The 12,231-nt window shown below is 33.8% G+C and overlaps 1 protein-coding gene across 1 annotated transcript; it reads left to right on the plus strand.

Annotated features, from left to right (window-relative positions):
- The first annotated feature begins 4,282 nt into the window (after nt 1–4,282).
- Nucleotides 4,283–9,729, plus strand: LOC118034997 (cuscuta receptor 1). Its single transcript, XM_073409094.1, has 5 exons — nt 4,283–4,941; nt 5,543–5,701; nt 6,071–6,283; nt 7,139–9,130; nt 9,173–9,729. The coding sequence occupies exons 1-5, from the start codon at nt 4,560–4,562 to the stop codon at nt 9,388–9,390; spliced, it is 2,964 nt and encodes a 987-aa protein (XP_073265195.1). The 5' UTR covers nt 4,283–4,559; the 3' UTR covers nt 9,391–9,729.
- Nucleotides 9,730–12,231: the final 2,502 nt, after the last annotated feature.

Raw genomic sequence — 12,231 nt, forward strand, 5'->3', positions numbered from 1 at the left:
ATAAACACAATATGTGAAGTGATGGACTTATGGTTTGTTTTGATTCTTGTTTAGAGTTATTTGAATGATTGACAAGTTTTCTCATCATTATTATGTTTATTTCGAATAGTGTTTTTGGGTTGACCCCGGTTAACCCGGGTCAACCCATCTGACCCGTGACCCGATCACTTGACCGGGTCAATGACCGGGTCGGGTTTCAAAACTATGGTTTAAACTGCCGCAATTGCTAGTACCACAATTGTGTATAATTAGTTTAGCAGAGACTTGGAAGAATAAAATTAAATATTTTAGGTGTTCTTCATAGTTATAGTAATATTAGTTTTTAAAATTTTTAAATGTGTCATCTAACTGAATGATTGTACAGAGGTCCGATGACATGATGCAGGACAGCTTACGGAAACTAACCACTAGAAAACAGCAGCATAATAGTTGCGATTCTTCAATGAAGTGAAACCACCTGCGGCGCCAGTAAGGATTTATGTGCATAATTGCTGTGATTGACAACACCACAATTATGTTGCAATATATATTCAGTTCATGGAGCAAAGAAAATGGGAGAAAAATATTCTTATGAAGTCAGGAAAAATCAATACCAGACATGAAAGGAAGACGATCATCTCGATAGGAGTAAGACTGTCTTTTTGTTGAGAACTCGACAGATTAATCTGCAATGTTGTTTGTGTACTTACTTTCACGATAAGAATCGCCTACTTGAGGCAAACCCATGAGTACAAGATTTGACTGATCAAAATATTGAATACTAGGCCAGGTAAAGGATACATAGCATTTTGCAGCGTTTGCCATGAAAGTTAAATTGGACAAACAAGAGGATAAAGGACCGGAGAGCTTATTATGCGAAATATCCAGCAGGCTTAACAGTTCTTTTCTCTATTTTACAAAACAAGTGGAAAATAGCATGCAAAATGACTAAGTTATTAGTAGATTTAAACCATAAGAATTAAATAAAGAACGGTGCTGTACTTCTTCAGTGGACCGCATGTGTCAAGGCCCCTTTACAGGGGTTCAAGCAATAGTTGCAGCCTTTATCAGGGGTGTCTTATTTTGAACTCCCAGAGACCAATACAGGCCTGCATTGCTTTTCTTGGATCTATCCTTGTAAATTTAACATTATTGTGGCTAATCGACAAGCATCAATACACAGCACTATCAAGGATCAAACCAGAAGATTGATTAAACGGATACCAAAGGGGAAAAAAAAAACATTATCGATTTGGGTTTTTTTAATTACCCAAAGCAGCCAAGCCCATTACGAAGGCTGTAAAACAGCCCATGCAATTTTGGCAGAATAAACAGCCCATCAGCAGGGAGTTCCAAGTCTCTTTGACTACAATTTTGGCATCATTTATGATCATCGGTTGATCAGTTGAAGATTAACCGGCAGTATGCTAATAGTAATTTTTAAAATAATTTTTTGTATTAAAATACATGTTAATGATATTTTATTATTTTTTAAAAATTATTTTTGACATCAGCACATCAAAACAATCCAAAAAATACAAACTGCATTAAATTTTAACAAAAAAAAATTTAAAATTTGGTGGGAATGCGGTTTGCACCGTTCCCAAACACACTTCCTAAAAATTATTTTGTTGAGTTTAAGACAAAATAGCTAAAATTCTCCTATGAAGCTCGTAATTGATGGTTTTATTTATTTATTTTTTGTAAGCCACTGATAATGTTTTTTTTTTTTTTTTTTTTTTTTTTTAATTTTTTCCTTTCTTCGATCAAATTCATTTTGATTATGGGAATCTTGACTTCCCAAGTCTATGAATAAAAACAAGTGAAAGTGACTGATGAAATTAGTAGCTGCGTCGGAATTCATTTCACTCCGTTAACAAAAATGAAGGAAGTGGGGGTAGGCGATATTGATATTTCAAAAGAGATATTCTAAATATTTCACAAGAAATAAAAATCAGTAGGTGCAGTAAGAAGAAATTATTGATAATAGAAATCATTTTCTAATCTCTTCTGCCATGTATTTCATAAGATCAAATCAATTGTTCATAAACAGCACCTGACTTCCCAAGTCTATGAAGAAAAGCAAAGCAGTAAACAAGAAGTTGGAAATAATATCCTTTAATCCAACACCACAAACCGAGCGATCTGTGTCGTGGTGCGGGGCCCTGGCTAGCACTGTCCGTGAAGACTCTCCCATTCAATGCAGCCCAAGTCTCCCTTGGATAATTAATTCAACATAGCAAATTCAATGATACAAAATGCATGAAGAGGACAAACGATCAAATGCATGAAGAGGACAAAATTGTATATATTCAATGATACAGATAATTTACACTTTCTAATTAATTTATAAAACCAGGAGTAAATCACATATATCAGATATTTTTTTCTTGGACCAAATTCATTTTGATGGGATAGAGATTGATGTAGTGGATAATTGGGAATCTTGACTTCACATGTCTACGAAGAAGAAAAAACAAGTGCTAGTGGAAGAAGAAAAAACAAGTTTCTTAAAAAAACTATTTTAGTGCTCTTGAATTTTTTAAAAAAATTTAAGAATTGAAAAAATAATTTCCATTCCCAATTAATAAACATGCTTATTTTTTTTTTAAGAATTCACTCTGCCGGCCATATAAAAAAATTCAACCAATGATTAAACTTGCAAAAAAGCAATAAAAGAATTGCTTTTTCATAATCGAGTACTACCTTATATAAATGATAGGGCCTACAATTTATATATTTTTCAATATATAACCAAATACTAATATAAATGCGTTAAGAGACTTGTCAGAAAATCAAATGCTCAAACAAATGACTTCCCAAGTCTAAAAAAAAAAAAAAAAAAAAAGCAAAGTAGCTTACACAATTTGGAGGAACACCCCATTCCACAAGCTTGAAGAAAAACATTAATAGACTAACAAAAAATAATTGTGGGGTCCAAGATCAAATCAATTGCTCAAACAGTAATCACAATTTATTTTAATTTTATTAAATTTTCATGTTAAAGAGTTTATATTAAAAAATAATTTTTAATATTAAAAATAAGTGGGGTTTGTTTTTTATTTGACTTTAAATATGTCAATTAATTATATTTTAGATAATGTTTTCATCAAATAATTCAATATTAAATGATTAAGTTTAGTTAATCAAGTAATTTAACATATAGATAAATTTAACATAAAACTTTTTTTTTTTTTTTGCAAGCCATTGATATTGCCTTTTGTTTTCAATTTTATTGGCCCACACGGTGTTTATGTTGGTCATCTCTGCTCTAACTTTCTTCATTCAAACACATTAATAATATTTTAATCAATGCATTTTCTTCTTTGGTAGTTATATAAATATATTTATAAAAAAGAAAATGAATTTGTTTTGAATGGACTAATATCATTCAGATTAAGAATATTCAAACAATAATTAATATGGAAGTAAATCAGCCTAACATATATTTCTTTCTTAAATTGATGATGTTGATAATATATTGGGAATCTTGACCGACTTCACAAGTCTACGGAGAAGCTACGGGGAAATCACTTCATTCCATGAAAAGAGTTGAGGAAGAAATTTTTGTATTCCACGAGATCAAATCAATTGTTCAGAACAGATGACTTTCCATGTCTATATATGAAGAGAAAGCAAAGTAATTTACGCAACAAGTTGGAGGAAATTGACTAGTGGCAGACATTGTGGAGCCCTAGACTTGATGCCTCTATTGGATTCTCATAAATAAGAAAAAAGACAACCAGAGATTAAACAGGCCTGCATTGCTTTTCTTGGATCTGTCCTTGTAAATTTAACATTATTGTGGCTAATCGACAAGCATCAATACACAGCTCTATCAAGGATCAAACCAGAAGATTGATTAAACGGATACCAAAGGAAAAGAAAACATTATCGATTTTAGTTTTTTTAAGCTAAAATTATCTTATGAAGCTCGTAATTGATGGTTTTATTTATTTATTTTTTGTAAGCCACTGATAATGTTTTTTTTTTTTTTTTTTTTTTTTCATTTTTTCCTTTCTTCGATCAAATTATCTATGAATCTTGACTTCCCAAGTCTGTGAATAAAAACAAGTGAAAGTGGCTGATGAAATTAATAGCTGCGTCGGAAATCATTTCACTCCGTTAACAAAAATGAAGGAAGTGGGGGTAGCCGATATTGATATTTCAAAAGAGATATTCTAAATATTTCAAAAGAAATAAAAATCAGTAGGTGCAGTACTAAGAAGAAATTATTGATAATATAAATCATTTTCTAATCTCTTCTGCCATGTATTTCATAAGATCAAATCAATAGTTCATAGACAGCACCTGACTTCCCAAAGTCTATGAAGAAAAGTAAAGCAGTAAACAAGAAGTTGGAATATCCTTTAATCCAACACCACAAACCGAGCGATCTGTGCCGTGAAGACTCTCTGATCATTCAACGCAGCCCAAGTCTCCCTTGGATAATTAATTCAGCATAGAAAATTCAATGATACAGATAATTGTCACTGTCCGATCAAATGCATGAAGAGGACAAAATAAATAGTATATAAGAGACAGTTTGCTTGCTTTTGTATGTGGTCAAGTGGAGCGTTATGAAGATGAGGCAAATGTGGGTGTGGATGCTGCTCATGGCACTGGCCTTCCTCAACGACCGGAGCCATTGTTGTTTGGACGAAGAGAGAATTAGTCTCTTAGAGATAAAAGCTTGGTTCAATCATGCAGGTGCACCTGGGTCCAAATATCTAGAAGGTTGGGATAAGGAGGATTTTAATTGCTGTAACTGGGATCCGCATAGGGTTGTGTGTGACAACACCACAAACCGAGTGATCGAACTACAACTTTCTTCAGTAAATTATGATGGTCTCAAAGCAGTCGAAGACTTGGATCTCAATGCGTCTTTGTTTCTGCCTTTCATAGAACTGGAGATTCTCGACTTAAGCGTCAACCAATTAGTTGGTGGCTTAAAGAACCAAGGTTCTATGCTTTCAATTTTCTTTTAGTTAACACATAAAGTTAATTATATTTCAAGTAACTTTACATTGAATCTTTATGGATGTCGGAATGGTTGATATATAAATCAGTAGCTTCTGACAATCTTCGTTCAGGTTTTCAAGTCCTAACTTCAGGGTTGAGGAATTTAAAGGAACTTTATCTGAGTTACAGTAAATTTAATGATAGCATTTTATCATTTTTTAGTGGATTTTCAACTCTCAATTCAGAATCAACTGGTTTCAATGGTAAAGTTGTAAATCATTCCCACCTCGAATGATGTTTCCTAGTGAGGTTTAATTTATTCTTTAGTAAACTTGTTTGATAAATAGATGTGTATTGACCATTAACTTTTGTTTAATTTTTAAAATTTTATTAAAGGAATGGAGGTGATATGTTAGAATTCATGAATATTTGGTTATTAAAATATTGATATAATGTCAAAAAATTAACACACAAATTTATATTTCATTGAATTTATATGGATATTGGGATGGTTGATATATATATATATATATATATATATATATATATATATGTGTGTGTGTGTGTGTTAATTGTTTTGCTTTTGACAATCTTCTTTTAGGTTTTCAAGTGCTAGCTTCAGGGTTGAGGAATTTGAAGGAACTTGCTCTGAGTTACAATAAATTAAACGACAGCATTTTATCATGCCTCGATGGATTTTCAACTCTCAAATCTCTATATCTATCAAGCAATAGGTTCACAGGATCAACTGGTCTCAATGGTAAAGTTATAAATCATTCCTCCCTCGGATGACATTCCTTAGTGAGGCTTGATTTATTCTTTAGTAAGCTTGTTTAATAATTAGATGTGTATTAACCATTAAGTTGTTTGGATGAAGCCTTAATTTTTTAACGTAAGTGAAATAATTTTGAGTTTGAAACTTATATATACACACCATTAACTTTTGTTGTATTTTTTTTTAATTTTTAAAATAAATGAAGGTGATATGATTCTCATGAATATTTAATTATTAAAATTTTAATATTATATAAAAAATTATTTTAATTTTAAAACTTAAGCTATGTCTTGTAACATTATAAATTATTTAAATATTGTAAATCATTATTATTGATTGTTCTCTCTATCACAGGTTTAAGGAAATTAGAAACGTTGAATCTAGAATACACTGACTTCAAGGAAAGCATTTTTATAGAGTCATTGGGAGCGTTGCCATGCCTTGAAAAAGTGTTCCTTGATAATTCTTCACTCCCAGCAAGCTTTCTTAGGAGCATTGGACCTTTGTCTACTCTTAAAGTCCTATCCTTGGCCGGAGTTGACTTCAATAGCACCCTACCTGCTCAAGGTAATTCTACAAATGAACAATTATAAGAGTATTGAAATCCAAATAACAATTGTTCACTAGAAGTTTACTCCTAATGTTACGTATAGAAAAGGATAAAATCTAGAGTTTCTCAATCTCTAAAATTTCTCAGTCTTAAATTAAGGGTAGCTGGCAGATACATGGACACGTGTTAGAAGTTGTCAAGAAACGGTTAGAGTTAGTTAACAATAGAATAAATCGTGTAATGCATGTGGGGAAGTATATAATGGTAGGAGGATTAGTAAGAGTCACACAAGAAATAACAGAATCATTCCTCTCACTTCTCTGTTCTTCTCTGTTTTCCTTCTGCTTAACAGAAGATTACATTACAATACACAAAATGAATACTTCCACTCTATCCTTCTTGACCAAAAACGCAATCTTAATTAAGGCATAAAAACCATCCCTCAAGACCCTTTCTCTCAGGGGTACTAATTTAAGTCAATATTGAAAGGAATGGCTACCACTATTTTCATCGTACCTTTACTTCAATATTTTGTTTATTTAGAGATAAAATTGTACAGGTTGGTGTGAATTAAAGGCTTACTCCTAACTTTACGCTACATTTAGCAAATGATAAAATCTAGGGTTTCTCAATTTCTAAAATTTCTCGTTCCTAGAAAACTTTGAATTAAAAAAATTATGGATAACAATAATCTAAATAACCAATCTCTAATATATATATATATATATAAAAACAAAGTTGTTTAAATATAATCTAAAACCGACCTAGCTAATGAAACAAAAATCAACTAAAACTTTAAAACCGTACTTAGCAATTACATAATTGATATATTCCTATTCCCTTAACAATGAACATATGGATATATTCTACAGGCTGGTGTGAGCTGAAGAATCTTGAACAGCTATGTCTCTCCGGAAACAATCTAAAGGGCGTACTCCCTCCTTGTTTGGGAAATCTATCATCTCTACAAGTCTTGGATGTATCCTACAACCAATTGGAGGGAAATATTGCCTTTAGTCACCTTTCCCATCTTACGCAGCTTCAATACCTCGAAGTTTCAAATAACTACTTTCAAGTTCCACTATCATTTGGTTCATTTATGAACCTCTCCAACCTCAAGTTCTTTGCATGCGATAACAATGAGCTAATAGTTGCACCCAGTTTTCAGCCTTTAGTTCCAAAGTTCCAGCTTCGTGCTTTTAGTGCTTCAAACTGTACTCCAAAACCACTCAAAGCTGGATTTCCAAACTTCCTCCAGAGCCAACATGATTTGATGTTTGTTGATCTATCCCACAATAAATTCGTTGGAGAACCTTTCCCATCTTGGCTGTTTGAGAATAATAGAAAGTTAAATCGATTATATTTGAGAGACACCTTATTTACAGGTAGTCCCTTACAACTGCCACAACATCCAACACCCAACCTTCAGACAGTAGATATGTCTGGCAACAACATACATGGTCAAATTGCAAGGAACATATGTTCGATTTTTCCAAGTTTGAAGAACTTCATGATGGCTAACAACAGCCTCACAGGTTGTATTCCTCCTTGTTTTGGGAATATGAGCTCTCTTGCATACTTGGATCTTTCCAACAATCACATGTCCTGTGAACTGCTTGAGCATAATTTGCCAACCTCGTTGTGGTTTTTAAAGCTGTCCAATAACAATTTCAAAGAGCGATTACCACTCTCTGTGCTCAACATGACTGACCTACGTTACCTCTTTCTCGATGGAAACATATTTGCAGGACAAGTATCGAGTACCTTTTCTCTTGCATCATCATTTTTGTGGTTTGATATCAGTAACAATCGTTTGTACGGCATGCTTCCAAGGGGAATTGGGAACTCTTCAATATCCTCGCAGGGAATTGACTTGTCCAGAAATCATTTTGAAGGTACCATTCCAATAGAATATTTCAATTCTTCTGGGCTTGAATTTTTAGATCTTTCTGAAAACAATCTGTCTGGGTCTTTGCCATTGGGCTTCCATGCATCAGATTTACGGTATGTCCACCTTTACAGGAATCAATTGAGCGGTCCACTGCCATATGATTTTTATAATCTCTCTTCGTTGGTGACATTAGATCTCGGCGATAACAACTTAACTGGGCCCATTCCAAATTGGATTGATAGCCTTTCGGAATTGAGCATTTTTGTTCTCAAATCTAATCAATTCAATGGGAAACTTCCTCATCAGTTATGCTTGTTAAGGAAATTAAGCATATTGGATCTTTCAGAAAATAATTTTTCTGGTCTGTTACCCTCATGTTTGAGCAATTTAAATTTTACGGCATCAGATGAAAAAACTTGGGTTAACACTTTTACGATGACAGAAGATGATGGAATCCGGAAAGATATTTTTGGGAACGTGGCTTTTTATCTTGATATCAGATCTTTGTCGCCAGAGATCAGTGTAAAAATATCTGTAGAGCTTACATCAAAGAAAAATTTCTACACTTACGAAGGCGATATCCTTCGTTACATGTCTGTTATGGATCTTTCTTGTAACAGATTCACTGGAGAAATCCCGACAGAATGGGGAAACTTAAGTGGGATATATTCTCTAAATCTGTCACAAAATAATCTCACTGGATTGATCCCTTCATCCTTCTCCAACTTGAAGCAGATAGAGAGCTTGGATCTTTCTCACAACAACTTGAATGGGAGAATTCCTGCACAACTCCTTGAACTGACCTTTATAGCAGTTTTCAATGTGTCGTACAATAATTTATCAGGAAGAACACCGGAGATGAAAAATCAATTTGCTACCTTTGATGAGAGCAGTTATAAAGGGAATCCTCTTCTTTGTGGACCTCCATTGCAAAACAGTTGCGACAAAACAGAATCACCATCCGCGAGAGTGCCTAACGATTTCAATAAAACAGAATCATCATCCGCGAGAGTGCCTAACGATTTCAATGGAGATGGTGGCTTCATAGACATGGACAGTTTCTATGCCAGCTTTGGTGGGTGTTACATAACTGTGGTGTTGACAATTGCAGCAGTACTGTGCATATATCCGCATTGGCGACGCAGATGGTTTTACTTCATTGAAGAATGCATTGAAACTTGCTGCTGCTTTTTGGCTATAAACTTTTCCAAGTTGTCCAGATTCAGAAGGTGATTGGATCTTATCAGGAGCGTGTGGGCTGCTTTCTGAATTTGTTGTAATCCTATGTGGAGAAGCAGTCGCATTCCAAATCAATGGTTGCTAACTACATGTTTAGCAATTTGCATGTGAGAAGTGTTCTTGTTGCTTAGCCTTTCTGTTTTTTGATGTGACTTGTGTTTGTCCTTGTGCTTGTATCAGTAATTGTTTGTATCAGTTATGTTGTGCTGAGCAACCAGCCAATTCTTACCTTCGAGCAGCAGCTAGGGCTTGATATAAATTATGAATGTAATCCAACAACAGGTTTATATTTGTTTGATCCCTTGTCCCAAGAAGTGAAAATGGTTTTTTGCAGATGAAGCTCGTGATTATGTGGAGAGCATGGTTTACAGTATACACCAAACATGAAGTTGTGGGCTGTTACAAATTAAGAGTTGACTTAGATATTCCTCGCTTTTCTTTTTCATTCATGCCTTTGAATTTTCTAAAGATATCAGTTTACGTAGAGTGCTCTGGTGGTTGATGGGTGCTCCTTTCTTGCGAATGCAGCAGCATGGATCTGATATGCTTCAATTTTTTTGAAAATCATAGAGTTTCAGCACACCATTCTCCTCCATTGAACTAGCTTGTTAAGTTTAATACTACTTATTGTCTTTGAATTGTGCTTCAGCGCTTTTAACTTTAATAATGTAATGTCACTGGGAGGAAACCTGGCAAAGTTATTTCGCTTTGAAGGAGACCGAACAATTAATTCAGGTTAGGTTTATCTTTAGATGAACTGCATCATAAACCCGCCATCGTTTTTCCCCTTTGAAATTCCTCTGCATTGGTCTTCGTTGGGGGTCAATCGGTTATCTTTCCTCTAGTTTTTTCTTCCACGATTTCAATCAGCCATGACAAGTGTATTTTACATTTTCTGTAAAATAATGGGCTTAGAGCTGACATTGTTTGAAAGAACAAAAGCCTAAGAAGGCCTGCTAAAGAGACAAGCTCACCCAGCCTTAAGTGTATATATGGAGATATTCAAGTCCAGCCATGATGAAATTAACTCAGGAAATTAAAACCCAATGAGAAGCTTAGATGGCCGAACCTTATATGCAAAACTAGTAGGCCATTAAAAGCAGAAGAGACCATCAATTTCTGCTCTCTCTTCATATTTCTATCTTCCACCGAATCTGGGTTTGCTCACAGTCTGTTCGACGAAGTTAGATTTATTTCTGAACTCTTGAAGATTTTCTTGTTTAATTTTGTGTTTCCTCTTAATTTAATAAAAATGTACATGGTTTTATTACTATAATGATGAGAGTCAATAGAGTCTTGCATTTGAAATTAGACCCTACGATCTAACCTCTTAGCTGTTGAGATTGTTACATAACAAAACAGAACAATCCCCTGTTTCGTGATGTTCTTGGATCCTTTCTCCTCTAAATTATCATGCTTTTATTCAAGTTGAATTTGAACTCTTGGATTGTTAGGGTGGCATCGTTTTCCACCATGCCATAATTTCTTCCGCAAGGAAATCATTAGGGAAGTACTGGTTGGTGCTATGCAACCGCATCAGTTCCACCATCATCACTATACAATTGATCTGGAGAACACGACGTTCACGTTTCCACTCAACAATTCTGTCTTCTTCTTTTCATCATGACTATCAATTTTCTGAAACGGCATTGTTGAAATTCATTGTTTACACTCAATGGAGCTTAATGGCGATTAATGGTGAGTTCATTAACATTTTTAATTTTGATTTGATGATGAAGTGGCAATTACTAATCCCATTGACTCCCGATCAATAAGGCCTACTTGAATTGACTTGGAGTTAAAAACTTTTTGCTTAAGAACACCGTCCCCCAATTACCTCGACTCAAATGTCTAGGTCTCATTAATTAATTTAATTTTTATATCTAATGTATTCACTTCTTATTTTAGATATAATTGAGCAAAGAAAATTCATTCATAAAAATAAATTTCATTGCCTAATTAAGTTTGATGTGGTATGTTTGGCTGATGAGTTGATTGACAAGATTAATATAAAAAAAATTTCACAAGGTGGTTATCTCATTAGATTAAGTCTCTCAATTATCACAAACCTTGTTTCAACTCTATTAAACCATGTTCATCGGTAAAAATCTGTATTTTATATCTTTTATCCTATTAAAAAAAAAGTTTAATGTGTTTAACTATTTTAAGAAGTTTAAGATATTAATTGAAATTTTTTTTTGGTTATTTTATAAATTCACTTAGAATAGATAGGAGATGAGTTTTGTTATAATGATTTTAATGATTTTGTGAAAATTATGGTATAACGAGGGTCGTAACAGGGTCTAAATCCCCACAACACAATAAAATGACATGATAAAAATAATAAATAAAGGCATTGTTAACATGGCAATAAGCATACTTCGTACCAAGAAGATGCCTATCTTTGTTCCAACAATCGGACCATTGAAATGATTTTTGTACAAATCAATTGCCTGGATAACTGATAATTAAATTTCCTATCCACCCAGGCAGCAAAACCTGCTAAATGGTTGTTACTGACATCAAATGCTGACAAAAAAGGATACCGGATGGACGACACATCCCCAAGCTGTCCAAACTTGCATTAACGAGAGTATGAGAAATTGAAATTAAACTGGGCCCTGCATGCATTTTCTAAAACTGACAAGTCGTTTTCAATTAGAAAAAAAATTCCGTTCACCCATTATCAGCTAAAATATCTTCACCCATTATTTTATGTTCTGCTGCCTGATAATATAAAGAATTAATTGAAATGGAAGTACGTTGTGATGATGATACAGTCATTTTTTGATGATGGTGCAAATCAAAACTTTAATGATGCTTTAACAGGTTGTT

Source organism: Populus alba, chromosome 5, assembly GCF_005239225.2.
Source record: "Populus alba chromosome 5, ASM523922v2, whole genome shotgun sequence".
NCBI lineage: Eukaryota > Viridiplantae > Streptophyta > Magnoliopsida > Malpighiales > Salicaceae > Populus > Populus alba.